A 20,270-nucleotide genomic window follows, 5' to 3' on the forward strand; every position below is an offset into this window, starting at 1 on the left:
TGATCTGTCGCGTACTTATAGACTGTACGTTATAACAGAATCTACCTACTGTCGAAATTTACCCACATAATACCAAATTCATTCCTCACCTGTCATTCGTAGTGATCGGAAGTGTTATGCGGTTGTGAAATTAGAATAAAACAGTAATTATGGGAAGATGCTCAAAGTGTTCTAAAAGTATTACGAAAAGGAACGTCGGCCTAGAATGCAGCAAGTGTGGTAATTTAGTTCACGCAACTTCTACCTGCGCAGGACTTACAAAGAAACAACTTAGCTCATTAAAAACAGCCGAAAACCTGGAATGGACGTGTAACGACTGTTCGCGAAAGTCACCGAGGAGAGGTTCCTTCGTAACACCAGAAGAAGACACCGAAGACGACGATGACGAAGTAGAATCCAAGAATGAGTATCCGATAAGTATGAAAAAGTTACTAACTGATCTTACTCAAGAAATACACAAAATCATTAAAAAGGAACTAAAAGAAACAAATATTGGGGTACAGTTTTGCAGCGAAAAAGTAGATGAATGTTTAGAATGTATGGAAGCATTCAAGGAAAAAATTAAACACCTGGAAAAGAAAAACTGCGATTTAGATAACAAATACAAGGCAATGGAAAACAAGATGGCGGCACTTCAACAACGTGTAAATGATTTCGAGCAAAAAGAACTATGTCACAATATAGAAATCATAGGAATACCATATGTAGAAAAGGAAGACCTAGGAGAAATCACAAAAACAATAGCCAAAAATCTTAAAACGAACGTAGCGGATGTCAAAAAATGCAAACGTACGACCGGGCCACCCGGAAAGCCCGGCGTACTAAAACTACAAATGCTCGATGAAGACACTAAATTTAAGTGGATAAAGCAAGCTCGTTCTACACACCTAACAGTCGACAACATCATTTCAGGCATACAAACACAAGCTGGTAAGGAAAAAGTGTATATACGAGAGGAGTTAACTAACTACAACAAAGCTCTTTTGTGGCAAACTAAGCAGCATTGTAAAGATAAATACAGATTTGTGTGGTGTAAGGATGGCAAAATCATGGTGCGTAAATCGGAAAACTCTAAAGTCTACATTATTAGAGCCGAAGAAGATCTAAAGAATTTATCAAGCAACTGAGAGTGTAACTTAGAAAGTAGGTACCTAAACACTAAAACCTTATATCTGGATGGCTCATATTTCTTTACAAAACAGTATAACGGAACTTTACAACTGTGTTAATATATCTGATTATTTTAAGTATATTCCCCAATGCGTTAACAACCTAACTTTCATTCACGTGAACATTCGTTCTATAATAAAAAACTTTAGTCAACTAGAAATCCTTGTAAACAGTTGCACGAGAAATCTCGATGTCATAGTACTAACAGAGGTAGGTATAAGTGACTGTATAAGTTCTATGTTCCAACTGAATGGCTATAGCATGCACACAGAATTGCGAAAGGATCGAAAAGGAGGCGGTATAATTGTTTACGTACACAACAAACACAAATTCAATGCACGTACACTTAAAACAAAATATTTTGAATGCATTACAGGCAAATTAATATCCGCTTCGAATCACGTCGTATATCTGTGTGCAATCTATAGACCACCATCGAACAGTATTCCTTATTTTCTAACAGAACTAAGAAGTCTTTTGCGCTCAATGCAAAATTGTGACTTACTTTTGTTAGGTGATATTAATATCAACATCAAAGTGCATAATAACATCCGTTCACAATATTTAAACCTAATGTGCGAGAACGGACTTGAGTGTGGGATCTCAGACTACACAAGAATAGACTTCACAAAAGTTAATACTTCGAAAACTTGTATAGATCACATTTTCATGAGGTCTCACACGCAAGATATGTTCTCGGCGGCGATCGGCACCGTACTGGCTGATCACTGCCTCACGGCGATTACTTGTGTCGGGGCGCAAACTATACAGGCTGCGCCTAAATATACAGGGTTACTGGTAATATGTCGGCAATCCGTTAAGGGGGTGTGGGCGAAGTAATTTGCAATCAAATGACCCCTAATGACCCCTAGGCAAATGTCAACCATTTTCGAGTAATTTGACTTTTTGTGTTTTTTAGAAGAATTTGAGGTATGCAACTTTGAAAATTTATAAAAAAAAAACCAATGCATGATTTTTTTTATTATTATTATTATTTGCTTGCTAACACTTCAATACATAATAATCAACCATAAAATTACACTTACCTTTAATAGTTTTCAAATCACAGCTACAAATCTGTACAAGTTTCATAATTTACACCAGGTGGTCTGACAAAAATGGCCGATTTATGTAAAAAATTACTGAAGAACTTTATCGGCAGAACACATGAAAAACATGTACAACTTCTCAGCTACCCAACGAGATACAATATGGTACCAGAAATCAGAAAATGGCCGAAAAAAAATACAATTATTGTTAAAAAGACGAAATCGTCTGCAATCAAAAATTACAATAATCGTTTAGGAAGTTTAAAATAATTACGTAGATAAGTTACACTAAGCCATTAAAACTAAATTCTAAGGTTCATTTTCAAAATGTGACCCTGTATTTCTTATGCACAGGCGCATTCTTTTTCTTAATTGAGATTTTACTACATTACTTGTCAAATTGGTTCTTATTGAATTAGCTGCATTTATTATTCTAATTTTCAATTCTTCGACTGATGGCACTGGTGAGACATCGTACACTAGGTTCTTCATATTACGTCCCCAGACATAATAGTCCATAGGTGTCAGGTCTGGACATCTTGCTGGCCAAGGAATTGGGCCTCCTCTGAGGAGGAAATCGGCGAAGATATTCACGGCGAGCGGCCAAAGCATTGCCGTCACAATATCCATAACAAAAAAGGATATTGGCGTATTCCTCATTGGAGTACTGGGTTCTTTCTGCTGCCATTAGTCCTTTTGACGCGCCAAATTGTTGGGAGAGCAATAAATCAGAGTCCAATCACAGAGTATGCCAGAAACAGTCCATAAGAAAAAGCCAGGTCAATTCACTTCCAAATTCACAATGATGTAGGTACCAACTTAGGTAGAGATGATCTGTACAGTACGAGTGGCACAAGCAAACTGTAAATTTTTGCAGTTTTGCGCAAATTATGAAACATTTTAAATGTCTTATCTTTTAAGTCTAAGAATTTATAAATACAATACAATTAAATAAGTTAAGGATCCCACCCTTCACCTAATGTTATTGTACTTGCCAGTGCTTTAATTATTATCCTATTCTCTGAAAAATGTTAGGCAAATCTGGCTATTTATGCCTTTGTTTTTTCTATCCAGTCACTAGATAATGTTTTTAAGCTCTTCTTATCCGAGAGCGCTGATTGGTGCACGTGTTCACACAAAGGATTAAAAATGACATTCTTGGAACTCTCATTATTTTTAGAGTGTTATTTTTAGAGTTTTATACTTCGAAAATGAATTGTAAGATTAATTATAACTCATTACTCATCCTAAATAAGAAATAAGAATATTACCATAAAATTCGACGTTGAGATATTATTTCGTATTCTTAAGACGATTTCATTTTTTTCACAATAATTGCATTTTTTCGGCCAATTTCTAATTTCTGGTACCATATTGTATCTTGTTGGATAGCTGAGAAGTTGTAGATGTTTTTCATGTGTTCTGCCGATAAAGTTCTTCAGTAATTTTTTACATAAATCGACCATTTTTGTCAGACCACCTGGTGTAAATTATGAAACTTGTTCAGATTTGTAGCTGTGATTTAAAAACTATTAAAGATATGTATCATTTTATGGTTGATTATTATGTATTGAAGTGTTAGCAAGCAAATAATAATAAAAATAAAAAAAATTCATGCATTGATTTTTTTTTATAAATTTTCAAAGTTGCATACCTCAAATTCTTCTAAAAAACACAAAAAGTCAAATTACTCGAAAATGGTTGACATTTGCCTAGGGGTCATTAGGGATCATTTGGTTGCAAATTACTTCGCCTACACCCCCTTAACAGATTGCCGACATATTACCAGTAACCCTGTATATACAGGTATAACAATAAAATAATTTGGGAAGAATTAAACAAAATAAATTGGAATGAGCTGTATGATATAGGATGTCCTACTGAATTATATAATAATATTAAAACTAACATTCTTAAATGCTACGAATCTGGGAAATATCAACTACGGGTCAAAAACTCAAAAAGAAGTTCAGAGATTTGGATAAATAATAGGCTAATTAAACTCTGTGAAAGTAAAGATAAAAAATTTACTGAATGGAAAAAAGATATAAGCAATAAAGTTTTGAAACTAGAATATACTAAGATAAGAAATAAATGTAATAGTATGGTACAGAAACAAAAAGATAAATATATACAAAAAGATATAAGAGAACATCAAAACGAGCCAAAAAAGTTATGGAAAATTCTTGACGGAATATTGGGAAGAGTGAAGGAATCCCTGGACAGCGTTGTATTAAAAGCATTTGGTGATAGACACAATACAAAAATTATTGCAAACAACTTTGCCCAGGGGTTTCTCAAAAATATAAAGGATACTCTGCCCCAGTGTCAGAATCCAATATTGGACTCTGAACTGTATAGGCGGCCAGCTAACGTCTCGATTCGATTTAATAAGGCAGAACCTAAGGATATTTACACAATAATAAAAAACATTAAGACACAAAAAGCTCCAGGCATAGATACAGTAAAACCGATAGACATAAAGAATATAGCCGATAAAATAGCGTACTTAATTGCGAAGCTCGTAAATCTAAGCGTGTCCACTGGTCAGTATCCCGACGAATTAAAACTTGGAGTGGTTCGGCCAATATTCAAAAAAGGGTCTAAAAAAGACTATAATAATTACCGCCCTATTACTATATTGCCGGTAATTGACAAAATAGTAGAAAAATATGTAAGTAATCAGATCCACTACTTTTATAAAGAAAATGATATACTCGCAAGCCAACAATATGGCTTCCAACCTAAAAAAAGTACCACCCAACTGCTAGATAAGTTAACGAACCATGTCAATACATGTCTCGACAAAAAAAAACATGTCTTAATGGTATTTATTGATTACAGTAAAGCGTTCGACACTCTACAACATAAAACACTAATTGAGAAACTTAACGATACAGGAATAAGAGGGCCTTTGCTAAGATGGTTTAAGAATTACATGACAGGTCGTGCATATATGGTTCAGGTCGACGGTGAGATAAGTGACAAAGTTGCAGTCACAGAAGGAACCGCGCAAGGATCCGTACTTGGACCACTGCACTATCTGGCGTACGTTAATGAGCTGAAAAACGTAATTACCAAATGTGAGCTTTTTCAGTATGCAGACGATACGTGCATAATAGCCGCCAACAGAAATCTCACAACAGCCATAAAAGATCTTCAGCAAGACTTTAATAACCTGTGCAAATGGTCTCACGATGTTGGACTAGTGCTCAACTCGCAGAAAACAAAGCTTTTACACGTACGTTCTAGCTATAACAAAAGTACTGATAAAATACACCTCATATCGCACACTCATGACTGCCTACACTCCCTTCCGCCAACGTGCAATTGCAAGGCCATTGACGAAGTTACAGAACACACTTACCTTGGTTTGGTCCTGGATCATAGATTTAATTGGGATAGACACATCGAGATCGTATGCAACAAACTCAGGACAATTATGGCAAAATTATATTTAGCTAAAACCAAATTGACATTTAAAACAGCCCTATTATTATACACTGCACTCATGGACAGTGTTTTGTCATACGGTCTTAATGCGTACGGACGAACATTCAAAACCTACCTTACTAAAATACATAATATACAAAAACGGACCCTAAAAATGATTTTACCCCCTAACCTTAAAGAAAAATTTAGACAAAATGAGGAAGCAGTATTCAAATTCTGTAAAGTACTACCAATAGAAAAAAAAGTCAAACATACCCTAATTACTCAAAACTACTTTGAATATTATCAAAACTATGTCACACACAGTATTACGACGAGGGCCGTATCGGGACACAAGGTAATTACGACCAAAGCAAACAATTTTTACGGTGAACGAACCACGAATTATCTATTACCAAAATTAATCAACGAATTACCAACGGAAATTAAAACTAAAATTACAAAAAACAACATAAAGTATAAAATCAAGGAATATTTATTAAACACGTCTTCCCTTACGTAAAAAATTCAATAATATATACATAATAACAGAAACCCAATTGCTTACATAAATACACGCACACGTATACTACGCATAGTAATTCATAATTACATTCTATAAATATCCTATACTACTTATAGTTTTTATCTAATTTTTATCTACATAGAACAGCCTGTATAGTGAATAAGTCCGGTAACGAGCTGGCTAGCATCGCCTCGGTGCCGAGCGCCACAAATACCTACCTAATGTTCGTGCGCTGTGCAACCGAGTAGGTACCCTTCCTTTGCATAATATAATATTATCTTATACCGACATAATATGATATTGAGTGTACTGAGTAGTCTCACCCGTATAATATGATATTATTACAGTTAATTTTTAGAGGAATGTGCAGCGCCCAGACAAGTCGCCAAGACTTCAGGGCGCTAAGAATTCAATGTAAATAGTTTTAGAATATTGTAAATACAATAAATAAAATAAATACAATTATTTTTACGTCAGAAAGGCCATTGATCTATGATAAAGCTATATAGTAATGATTTTCCATTACTGCCAGTGAAACAGTTCGCCTTTGTATTCGGTTACTGGCTATTTGAATTTGGACAAGGAGGCGATGAAGCGAACTGGGCGAATTCGAAGTGTCCGCCTGAATTAGCAAGTTCAATTACTTGACCGTTCGCTATTATTTAGATGTCACTTTACAAACCTGACTCACTGATGGTCCATCCCCAATAACACCGATTTTTATCCATCTTTAAAAAGAAAACATTATAGGCAAGCGCTTGACCGCAATCACACCTGATGGAAAGTGGTGATGTGGCCTAAGCTGGGACGCGTTTACCTAGAAGATGCTTATTCACTCTTGTTTTCAAGTTGTCTTGGAATGATGACGCAAAACCAAAATGAAATGTATTACGATACCACATGGTTGTCTAATGAAATAAAATCAGAGCTAAGCTTAAGTTTAAGTGAAGATGGTAAAAGCTAGGAAAAGAGGAAGATGATCATGACCACTCTACTAAGAGAAGAAGAAGTTTTCTTCTTCTTCTTCGTCTTCATCGTAGCACTCTTGGTAAAGTGATCATGATCATCACTAAAATATGACGTTTTTGGGGGCAGGGGAGGTAGGCAACACCCTCGTCCTCTGGTACCCTCCCACCTTGCCTTGCACTACAAGAAGCTCAAGAACTTTAGTATGCGACTCTGTACTAACGATAACACCGAAAGACGTTGTATAATGTCGAGTTCTTGGAATATAGAGGCGTTGATGCGAATCGTGGTGGGTTTTCTATGTACCTAAGAATAATTATGACACATAAACTGGTTGCTAGAAACTTTGTGGTCGTAACTAATTCTTAAACTGTATTTTTTCTTTAAATCTGTTTTAGAAACCTAATGATGATTTTAAATTAATCTATTGAATCAAAAAAAATCACTCACGTTTTTCATATTCAGGGGTTACACCGATTTTTTTGACCCATCGTAGGGTGATGTCATTCGACATGGTGAGTTTACAGCTCTTATGACTTAGTGCTTGTTTAAATGGCTGTGACACACTAACAGACGGACAGACAGACCCCTGTTACTCGTATTACGGAACACTATAAAGCCAGTCCAATTGTATAAAAGCATTTCGTCAGATTTGAGCTTCCCCCGATTTATAGCAAAAGTTTTTTTACCAAATATCAGTTCAGTTATATGCAGTATTTAGGAGTAATGAGGGAGCATTGTGGGACCTCGCAATAAAACTTCCGGCGAAAGTTCCAGAGTTTAATGAAATCCGACGGATTCCCGCCGAGAGTGCAAGATGAGAGAAATCAGCCAAAAGTTCGACACTTGGAGTTTGCGCGCGTGTTTATTTTCGCAAAACACGCAATATGGACACAAGTTGCTGTTTTTACTTGCTTCGTGTTTTGTGCGTGTTTTGCTTGGTTTTCAGTAGTGTTTTACCCGAATAGAATCTACCTGTTGTATTTATTTGTACCACAAGTGTAAATTAAAAATTTATAACACCCCCGACAAGTAAAGGTTACAGTAACTAGAAAAGAGCTGATAACTTTCAAACGGCTGAACAATTTTTTTTTAGATTATAGCTAAAAACACTCTCGATCAAGCCACCTTTCAAACAAAAAAAAAAAACTAAATTAAAAGCGGTTCATTCGTTTAGGCGCTACGATGCCACAGACAGATACACAGACACACAGGTCAAACTTATAACACCCCTCTTTTTGGGTCGGGGGTTAAAAAGTAGTAACGTTTAAAAGATAAAGATAAAGAAAGAAAACTTTTTTATTAGATCATCAATGAGCCTTAAAACTAATTACATTAATTTATCCTTATAAGTAACAATAAATATTGTACTAAATGAAGTCTCTTCTTAGGTGACCAAATATAGGTTTCCTACTCAGCATTTTCAGCGGGAAGTTGTTTTTTATTTTTTTATTTTTTTGAATCAAAATCCTCTTTTTCTTATCACAAAGTTTTATTGCGTTTTATTCAACTCTTGGCAGGTACCTACATGGTCAACTCGTGAATCATTGGTCTTAGGTTTTTGTATACTTCATAGTATAGAAATCTAAGCAAATTATTTTTGCCAATTTTTGCCAGAGAAAACTTGGTATCGGACAAAAAAATTCGTTAAAAGTTAAGGGTAGAGTAATTCCATTTTGAGTTTCGAATGCGATCCAGCGCTCGGTATTCCCGGTCCCATGACGCAGATAGAAGGTTCAAAAACCGGGCAAGTACGAATCGGACTTGCACTCGAAGGGTTCCGTACTGTCGTACTAGAAATAACACTATTTAATTTTTGTAGGGTTTTGCATCCGAAGGGTGCCAACGGGAGCTTATTACTAAGCCTCCGCTGTCCGTCCGTCCACCCGTCTGTCTGTCAGCGGGCTGTACCTCGTGAACCGTAAAGGTAGAGGGTTGAAGTTTTCAAAGAACGTGTCGCCGCCATGTCAGTGATTGCCGCTATAAAATAAATAAATGAATAAGCCTTTTATTTCCCAATAAAATATAACAAAACATTTCAACTTTTTCTTAAATTATAAATATACTTAAATATCAATCAAACTTAATAAATTAAGGTATTGCCACTGTAACAACAAATAATTAAAATTTCAAAATAGCCTCTTTTAAATTCTTGTACGATATTACTGATATGATATTTTGTGCTTGTGCAACAACTTGTGCTTTGTGACATTGCTACCCGCCTTTCATGATTCTATAGGTCAACTGGAGTTACCTTAAAATTATTTATAGGTTTGATAGTCTTGACGGGGTTTCATTCCAGACAGATAGACAGTCAGACAGACGGAAATAGAAGTTATCCTAGGGTTCTTTTTTCCTCTGGAGATGCGGAACCCAAAAAGTGAGGATAAACTCGCAAGGCGCCCTCTCTCAGCCAATAAACTGTCTCAAAAGTGAATTATTAAGAACTGCGAGAAAACAATGAGTTTCTTTTGGCAATCCTCCAACCGAGTTGTTTACATTGTTCTGGTTTGGAAAATTTATTGACTTGTGTAAATTATAAGTAATAATTAAAAGGAAGATTTGCTTAGGGTTTTGAAAATCTTGGTTGAGACACTAAAAAACTGATATGAACTGATATGATTGCTGGTTCTTCTCGGTAGGAACAGCATTCCGAACCAGTGGTAGATTATTTTGACGATTCGAAAGCACTTGTAAAAGTTTACTGGAATAAAAATGATTTGAATTTGAATTTGATAGATTGAATACTTTTATGTGGTTTACAATTTTCCATATCCATACTCCCATTTACTTAAATTGGAGTATGGATTCCTTAGCGCCGTTACCAGATGACTTATGGGTTTTGCTTCCGGTTTTATTTACTTATATTATTCATTATCGGCAAACGCTTGACCACCACTACACCTAATGTAAAGTGTTAATGTGGCCTAAGACGAGGCGCGTTTACCTAGAAGATGCCTATTCACTTTTGTTTTATAGATCATTATACACACTCATAGTATATTATAGTGTGAGTTATTGAGTAGATTATTAGTAGGAAACACAGATCACGGAAGAGTAATCTAAACCTTAGCCAAGCGTTAGTAGTCACAGTATAGAGTCAATCAATAGAGTTCTATCCGATTACATGAATACAGAATACAGGTTCGCTTTAACAAACCTTTGATAATCTAAACAGTAAACCTGGGGCAAAAGCTCCGGCATTGAACGGATGAAATAGTCAAGAGAGCTAGAGTGGTAGTGTTGTCGACGCAAAATTGAATAAACAAATATCCGGGCCAAGTTAAGTCACAATTTGATCCAAGTCAGTGCTACGCTTTTGATGTTGAATCCATTGATTAATTCATTTCATTCCATTAATGAACTGATGAAACAGTGAAGAGAACTGGAATGTCTCATCGTGTTGTCATCCACAAGTGCTACGCTTTTGATATTCGATTCCATGAGCACCTCTAATCCAATCCATTAGCTTATATACGCCCACTGCTGGACAAAGGCCTTTTCAAGAGTGAGCTACCAATTGCAAACCTCAGCCTTCCTCTTCTAACCACTTCTCGCCATCTTCAGGTCGTCGTCCCAGCGCAGCTGCCCGAAAGTCATCCTATACTGCGCTTACCGTTACGCGGTCTCCACGCCAGAACACATCAATCAATCAATCAATCGTTTATTTGCTCGGCTTTAAATGCAGGTTAACAAAGGTATTACAATTATTCATTTAGTAAATCACCATATTTGCCATGCAATGGCGTGCAAGTATTTTATTCCACTTTTAATAGGGGTACCTTCAAGTCAAGAGTGAATAGGCAACTTCTAGGCAAGCGCGCTCCATCTTAGGCTACATCATCACTTACTAACAGGTCTGATTGCAGCAAATTAAGCTTTCGATTCTTTGTATATCGATAGACAGGAAACTTTGCGCCAGTTAGTTATCGGTTAGTTATTTTACAATATGACTACAGTACCAGGCAGGAAATATTGACACATCAATCTTTGGAAAGAGATAGTGGTTTCTTAAACCGTTGTCTCTGTCATTGAGACAGATAATACGTCACATAGATTAGGTATGAAGGACAGAACAACGCTCTACGAAGCCGAAACCTCTTTCTAAAAGTCGGTATACAATATTTTCTGCCGGCTACTATAGTTTCTATTCACCATTTATTCATCCCGTCCCGTATCCATTGTCCTGTGGTCTATGGAGCTATTCAAATCAGTCTAGATATTTGGAACGTAAATCCTGTGTAAGTTCGATCAGTTGCCGTATAAATTAGCAAGTGAAATGTCTTCACAGATATCCTCTACTGTTGCAGTGTCACAATTCAATAGATTGCAGAATGTATCTTATTGTAACGTGGCTTCTAAAATATGTTACATCAAGATTCCAATCCAATCTATCAGCCTGTATAAGTCCAGATTTCTGGTCTGGTCTAGTGGGGGCTTCGGCCGCGGCTAGTTCCCACCCTACCGGCAAAGCAGTGCCGCTAAGCAATTTAGCGTTCCGGATGCCGTGTAAAAACCAAAGGAGTATGGGTTTAATGAAAACTGCCATATCCCTTCTAGGTTAGCCCGCTTCCATCTTAGACTGCATCATCACTTACCACCAGGTGAGATTGCAATCAAAAGCTGACTCGTATCTGTTATCAAACTATGTACCTTGCCCATCTTGAGCTTCACACTCCGCTGAGCTATGTCGGTTAGTTTGGTTCTCCTACGGATCTGTTCATTTCTGATTTGATCACAGAGAGAAACTTTCTCATGCATACAGCTCTCGCCAATCACCCGCTTGATAAGGGGAATAAAAAACAGCATTATTAGGTAAACAGGGGCAACACAAAATCGACTAAGCGACTGGTTGAATCTAATTTGTACCCTAATACATGCTCACACGAAAAAGGCGGACTGCGAAGCGGCAGAAAATCTATTTGTAATTTCCCCTTTCGGAAATTCAGTTGGGCTGACTTAATTGGTTGAAGTGGTTAGCATAGCGTTTACTATTACATTCTTAAAAAGAAAAACTGAATTCAATTGCAGAGGTGTTTTTTAAATGACCACAGTTAAATAGTACAAGATAAGTAATAGATTGTTAAGACTATACTCACGTATTTAGCCCGACTAAGCCCGACGTAAGCCCGACTAGTTTCATAGGGATTTTATACATATCTATGGGTTTAAAACGTTAAAATAGTACAAGATAATCTACTGGTCAAGTCATCAGGCGTGTGGGACGTGTGATGACCTTCAGCCCGTTGGACCGATGACCTGAAGAAGGTGGCGGGGAGCGGATGGATGAGGAAGGTGGAGGACCCAGTTTGGTGGCGCGCTCTTGGAAAGGCCTATGGACGCATACAGACTGAGGGATTGGAATGGAGATTGATGATGACACCGCTAAAACTTAAACCTGTCTTAGATAGATAGATAAATCAAATGTAGGTACAAGTCCCAGACGAAAACAAAGCTAATAAAACTAAAGTAAGTAGGTACCTCTTTTGATGTGCACTAAAATATTCCAAGAGAGCGTCTTCTTTGACAATGGCATTCAAACGAACTCTCCACTCGAAGGAAAATATTTTACTTCTTTTGATTTATTTTTACTAACCGTTACCCGCGACTTTGTCAGCGTTAAATTTACTTTGTTTGAATATTTCTGCATTCTTAAGAAAATAAATACTTATTTCATAATTATTATCAACAACCTATCGCCGCGTCACTTCTGAGTACGGGTCTCTTTTCACAATGAGAAGAGTTGAGCTGTGATCCACCACGCTGGCCAAGTGCGAAGACAAACATCACACCCTTGAGAACATTATGGAGAACTATCAGGTATACCCAGCGTGGGCAGACGTGTTCTGGAGTGGAGACCGCGTACCAGCAAGCGTAGTGTGGGACGACCTCCAACCCGCTGGACTCACGACCTTAACAAGGTAGCCGGAAGTGAGTGGATGAGGAAGGTGGAGGATCGTGTGCGGTGGCGCGCTCGGGAAGGCCTATGTCCAACAATAGACGCAAACAGGTTGATCGATTGATTGATCACTGATTAAGTGTGTAGATTTTCTCACAATATTTTCTTTCACTGTTAAAGCTGGTGATAATTTAAATGCTTAAAACATACCTACATACTTAAATCTGAAAAGTTCCCAGGATCAAACTCCCAAACTTCCTAATAGGAGAACTTAACCACTAAACTATCACGGTTCTTCATACAATTTGGATACAACAAATATTCATAAAATCAATAAATATTATGGTGTTCTAATATTTTTAAGTTTTTTCGAAATTTTAAAATGTTAGACTGTTGTTATTTAATTTCCTAAAATTTTATCATGTAATTGAAACTAATAAAGCGCCACCTAGTATCGTAAAAACCATTTATCGCAAAAAGATATTACGATACAATCCATTTTTTTTTTAAATCTGACTGTCGCTGGCTGCAATACTCTCCATATTTATACTTACTAATATTAATAAAATGCGAAAGTGTGTCAGTCGGTATATCTATCTTTTCACGGTCCAACAGTTTAACTGATTTAGTTAGCTTACATCCCGGACAAAGGCTTTTTATCCCGGCTTTTTATCTCAAAAGGGTCTCACAAGATTTACTAAAATTTGAAAAAAAAAACTTCAATCCATGAGGAGGTCGCGGGCATCCTAATAATATAATCACACTAATATTATAAAGCTGAAAGTTTGAGTGTATGTTTGTAACTCTTTCATGCAAAAACTACTAGACGAATATGGCTGAAATTTGGATTGAGATTATACCCTGGATTTACGCATAGGCTACTTTTTATCCTGGAAAATCAAAGGGTTCCTACACGATTTTAAAACCTATACCTGTCCACACGAACGAAGTCGCGGGCATCAGCTAGTAAATAATAATTGATCAGACAGACGGACAATCCCTTGAGACAGTTCGAGTGTCCCTAATTATGTATATGAAATGAACATGTTGGTACATTTGACCCCGATTGCCTGATTATTATAATTAATTAGATGTAACACGTAGTGATGAGCAGATATGTATTGTGTTTTCATCTCAACGATGTTGAGTTCAACATTATTCCCGTTAATTTATGCTATCCATACTAATAAGTAAATTTTAAAGTGTGTCTGTCTGTCTGTCTGCTAGCCTTTCACGGTCCAACAGTTTAACCAATTTTGATGTGGTACAGTTGAGTTAGCTTATATCGTATTTTATTTCGTCGCTGCATCAGCGTTGTGGGCAAGGCTGTATGGTTATAGAATAACTGTAGCCATAGTATAATATTGCCGTGTGATAGAATCCACTTTGAGGATCACATCAGATATAATTAATCAGGTGTATTACCAATTCCCTTGATACCCTTTGAGAATTACAACCGTAATAATTTGTAAATGATTAATATTATAATTTAATGGAGGATCCCCGCGACTTCGTCCGCGTGGATTTAGGTTTTAAAGATCCCGTGGAAACTGTTTGATTTTCCGGGATAAAAAGTTGCCTATGTCAATTATAGAGACGCAAGCTACCTCGGTACTTTTCATACAAATCGGTTAAGTGGATAGGTTTTTGGGAATCCCGTGGGAACTCTTTGATTTTCCGGGATAAAAAGTAGCCATTGTCCGTCCCCGGGTTATAAGCTAACCTTGTCGTCAGAATCGGTTAAGCTGTTGGGCCTTGAAAAGGTAGCAGACTGACAGACAGACAGACATACTTTGGCATTTATAATGTTAGTATGGATATGGAGTAGCGATCCACCCCGGCTTCAGACGGGTAGCTTATTACAATTTTCATATAGAAATCTATTTTTTTGAAAATAAAATGTAGCCTAGTATGTCACTCAGGTATAGTGAGCTTTCTACTGGTGAAAGAGTTTTCAAGATCAATTCAGCAGTTCCAGAGATTTCTTCCTAATATTAGTTATTAGATGATGCCCGTGACTTCATCCACGTGAATTTAGATTTTTAGAGTTCCGTACTCGAAGGGTGCCAACGGGACCCTAATAGTAAGCCTCCGCTGTTAGTCCGTCTGTCTATCTGTCTGTCTGCATGTGTAGATTTCTAATGCCGCTATAACAACAAATGAAATTCAAAATTCAAAAATCCGCTGGCACACGTCGGGTTCGGAACCCAAAAATGGCTAGGCATTTTACAATTTGCTTTCGGAATTTTGCAATCCAGTGAGCGTTAGTAAAATTCCGAAATTAAAATTCCGTCTTTGCCGACGCGCGTAAAAGGCGGAGTTCCACTATTTACCTGTGACATAAATATACAACGACATGAACCTTATCAAAGCGGATTTTAATCAAGGAACCAGCAACTGTTGGTAGAAATCAAATTGTAAATTTGCTTAACCCAGTTGCTTGTTGGTTCAATTGGCATTCTGCATAATATTCCTATTCCAGTTAACGATTCATTCGTCCGCAAAAGCTCAACTAAACGGGCTAGTTTTGGGGCAATCTCTAGATGCAATTGTGTAGCCGCCAAGTTGCAGTCAGTATAAATGGTGCGCTTAAAATAACCACACCGTGAAACATATTACTTTTTATTAGGATTCCGTATCTCCAGAGAAACAGGAAACCTTATAGGACCACCATGTCTGTCTGTATGTCGTATCAGCTGTCAAGAACCCGTCGAGGCAACCAAAACCTATAGAGTTGACCTGTTGACCTGGAATCATGTTTGGCAGGTAGCCCTGATTTGTAGCACAAGTAAAGGGAAACATCCTATGACCGTGAATTCGTGGTTACATCGAAAAAAAAAGTTTAAATTTTTATACCCTGGTACGGAACCCTCCGTGTGCCAGTCCGACTCGCACTTGATCGATTTTGTACTGTTTGGATGTATGTATGCAATTTACATATCTCGGCTTCATAGTTTACCTAAAAATATAGACTAATTTTAATCCGTCATATTATTATTATCAGCAATGTGTTGCAATATTTTCAGCAATTGTTATAGTCCGCTTACTACATAGTAGTTTAACGTAGCAGTTGTCTTTGGTATCATAATTCAAATAAGATGCAAAAGTTGCTGAAAGAAAATAGACTTTGAAACGTTAAAAACTAGGTCGTGAATAAATTGAGTAAGGACACTTTAGCTTGGCGTTGATTGTGGACACAGGAATCTGAATAGTTTGTTAGGTCTTAAGCATTACAGTATAATTAAGAAGGTACCTATTCAGTTTGAGTATATCTTTTGATATTATAGGTATTTTTAGGTTTCCGTACCCGAAGAGTGCCAACTGCCAACTAACGCACGCCTCAGCGGTCCATCCGTCTGTCCGTCCGTCTCTGTCTATCAGCGAACTGTATCTCATGAACAGTAATAGGTAGAGAGGTGAAATTTTCTGGGTTTGTATTTCTATTGCCATTATAACAACAAATAATGAAAATTTTAATATGGAAACTTGGATTGGATTACTTTATCTAAGCCCTTGAAATTATCGGCAGATGGGTGCAGATTAATTCGTAATTCGAGGTAATTCCTCTTTAGAATGAGGGACGTTGGGAGACCATTACAAAGGTAAAGGGATAAAGTATTAATTATCCGCCTTAGACGAATTCAGGGCTGCCCAACTATGGACGCCATTTATAACCGAAATAATTTACAATTGGGTTTCGCACATTGCATATGGGTTATATACCAGAACGCTAAAGAGAGTTGATGGTACTGATGATAACTGGTAAGATACGAGTACTATTGCGTAAATAGGGCACTCTAAGTCAATGCCGCGTCGTAGGTGGGATATTGACCCAAATTTTGCAAGCTATACAATGCGGGTTTGAAAAATACTGCTTACACTACAAGATAAGGAAAACGGTTATTGGATTTGAGTATCCTAAACAGCAAAATCCATCTCGTAGTTTTTCGTGAAAGAGTAACAAACATCTATGTCCATACATACTTACAAACTTTCGCGTTTATAATATTAAGCAGGATTTTCAATAAAAAAAAGGAATTATTCAATTTTCAGGGTAGGTAAATGATAGGTAAAACGATACCCAGAAATGCTAACTAAATGCTAGCGAAAATCTAAAATCATAGCAAAAACATTTGACATTTTCCATCTATTCCCTTTATTTTTAGATTTCCGCAATAGGTTTTTTCGTTCGCTGTTATTGCCTGCACCTGCAAGCGTCACTTTGATGCGATATACACATAACGAAAAATTCATATTTGCTGGTTTTCACAAAAAAAAAAAAACCGGTCAAGTGCGAGTCGGATTCGCGCACCGAGGGTTCCGTACTACAGTCGTATTTTTTCACGATAAATTAAAACTATTATGCATAAAAATTAATTGAATTCTGTTTCGGAATATACAGGCAAAGCCTTTTCATATAATACCCCACTTGATATAGTAATCTTACGTTGAAAGTTGGAAATACTAATGTAATTAAAAATATGTAACCCCAAATTCATGGTTTTCGGATTCTTCCCGTTACGTGTGCTTTAAGACTTACCAACCTACCAAATTGCATGGTTCTAGGCCAACGGGAAGAACCCTTTAGGTTTCTTGACAAACGCGACAGATACACGTACACAGACAGACAGACAATACAGTGACCTATAATAAGGGTTCCGTTCTTCCTTTTGAGGTACGGAACCCTAAAAATATTCGAAATTCAATTCAAAAACATAGTTACCTAAGTTTGTGATTGGTTGGTCACTCAAATTGGTTAACGCCCCCTGACTTTTTGTCTTTGTCATTTGTATGGGATGACGTAACAAAGAGAGCCATATATTATATTAACTTCTTTCCTTGGTAAGAGTTATAGGCGCCTATCGCTAGGTTAGATCTTAGCGACACTAAACGCGATCTACTAAGTACCTACTATTGCTTTCTGGCTGGTTAGCCATCCGGCTGATCAATTATGGACGAACATCAAAGCGTTGACCGCTTCGCTGCTATGACAGATTGATAGATGTTGCCTGTAATTAATTTGATACCGGACATCCTATACAATAGCAGCTATAGTCATCGAGATAATATTGTTAATTTGTTACAACTTACGAGAGTTGGAAACACGTTGGTTGACGACACGACAAACGGACAACCAAGTGACCCTATAAGGCTTCCTTTTTTCTCTGGAGATACGAAAAATTAAATTTTCAAACCCGAGTTATCTCGAAGGATATTGCTATTCATAATCCCAGAAAACGGAAAGTTGCAATCTTTCTAGATTATTGGATGGGCTCCCGAGGGAATCAATAGCCATTGTTTTGCTTCCGGCATTGTTCCTTGTTCCTATTAATTTCCTTGTAACTCAATATCTGAATAATCTATTGCTTTAATTAAAAGAAAAATACGGAAGCAATTAAGTATTTTTACCTCCAATATCAGCTTTCTACTGACTTATTTGATCAGCAAGAAATTATCATCATTATCTCAATCAACCACAAACTGCCTATATTTTCCGTGCTACTCTACCCTTGGAAACAAGTGAGTACGAAAACATAGGCCCGTTTGTGATAGGTTGATCACTCAAAACGGTCAATTACGCTCACTGACTTTTTTATCTTTGTCATTTGTATGGATTACGTAACAGACAGAACCCTATAATAACTCCTCTCCGTGGATGGACTATAGTTTTATTTACTCAAAACGTTCTATTACATCAACTTCTATTACAGATAAACTTACAGAGGCAGAACAAGCTTGAATATATGTGCAATATATTATCTTCATGCATATCACCAGAGTTAGCCTGCAGTTTATTACTGGTGAGGTATAAATTGTGATATTATCCATCAGGGTATAACATACCGACTTCAATGAAGATGTTTTACTTTGAGACAAATAAAATGAGCTCAAACTCGATGGACTTATTATTATTAGCTAACCCAATTCTAGCCCAGCCAATACAGAACAAGCCAAAACAATTAAATAGCCAAGTGGTTAAGACGTTGGCCTTCAATTCGAAAGGTCGGTGATTCGATCCCGGGCCCGCACCTACAGGATGTAAACAAAAACTTGGCGTTATTTATATTACCTTAACAGAATTCAATGCCAAGAACCATTTGCCTTATCTTATAGATTTAGTGATTTATTATTTTTCAAACCCGCATTGTATAGCTTGCAAAACTCGGGTCAATGCCCCACCTACGACGCGTTATTGACCCAGAGTGGCCTACTTACGCAACGTTCGTTAACCTCTAGCGTAAGTCAATATATTGTGAAATTAAAAAAAACTATACGACTTTTCAAATTTTTTTTCTTGTCTTTCTTCGTTTTTGCTGGCATTCTGGTTATATCCTGTACATTATTTTTTCAGTTATACGTGTTTTAAGCAATCAAACATCACTTGCTCTAACGGTGAAGGAAAATATCGCGAGGAAACCTGCATGCGCGAGAGATCTACATACCTAATGTTCTCAAAGATGTGCGGAGTCTATCAATCTACACTGTGCCAGCGTGGCGTACTTTGGATATACTTCTAATATTGAAAGGAGACAGGGATAAAGTCACGGCCTTATTTTAGTTTACTATAAGTTATACACGTAGAAATTGTATAAAAGTAGGTACAATCAGAACTAGATTACGAGACGATAAAAACAAACTAACACAACGAACGCCGACAATGTGGAGTTACGTGAATTCTAACGGAAGAAAAAAATATTCCTTCGAGCAGCGAGCTCGTTTGCTGGCATTGTTCGAGCTCGCTCGCGAAATATTCTACACTTCTTTACTACTGGATATATCGTGAATACAATATACAGGATGTAATAAGAACGCTAGCAAAAATGAAGACAGGATATCACGTACTGATGATTACAGATAACTTGATAAGATACCACAATAAACCGCGAAAATTAAATAAAATAATCCTATATTTTTTTTAAAGTTCACTAGAGATCAATGAACGTTGCATAGATAGGTGCAGCGAGGTCAATGCCTTGTCGTAAGCGGTGCACTGACCCTAAGTTTTGTATGCTATACATTGCGGGTTTGAATAATACTCAATCACTAATACTACAAGTTTAAGGCAAATAGTAATTGTTATTGGACTGTGTTACATCTTGTATATAACAGAAAATTTATAATAGGTATAGAGGTAGAAAGCGACGATAGCCTAGCCTAGGTTAATACTAGAGGGGGGTTTCGGGTATGATCCCTGGCCTGCACCTCTAATTTTTAGGATTTTTTATGT

At 37.0% G+C, this 20,270-nt stretch overlaps 1 protein-coding gene across 1 annotated transcript; it reads left to right on the forward strand.

Moving 5' to 3' along the window:
• The first annotated feature begins 149 nt into the window (after window positions 1–149).
• On the forward strand, window positions 150–1,127 carry LOC123864571. The gene has a single exon (XM_045905121.1). The coding sequence runs from the start codon at window positions 150–152 to the stop codon at window positions 1,125–1,127; it is 978 nt and encodes a 325-aa protein (XP_045761077.1).
• The last annotated feature ends 19,143 nt before the right edge of the window (window positions 1,128–20,270 follow it).

This window comes from Maniola jurtina, chromosome 4, assembly GCF_905333055.1.
Source record: "Maniola jurtina chromosome 4, ilManJurt1.1, whole genome shotgun sequence".
NCBI classification, from domain to species: Eukaryota; Metazoa; Arthropoda; class Insecta; order Lepidoptera; family Nymphalidae; genus Maniola; species Maniola jurtina.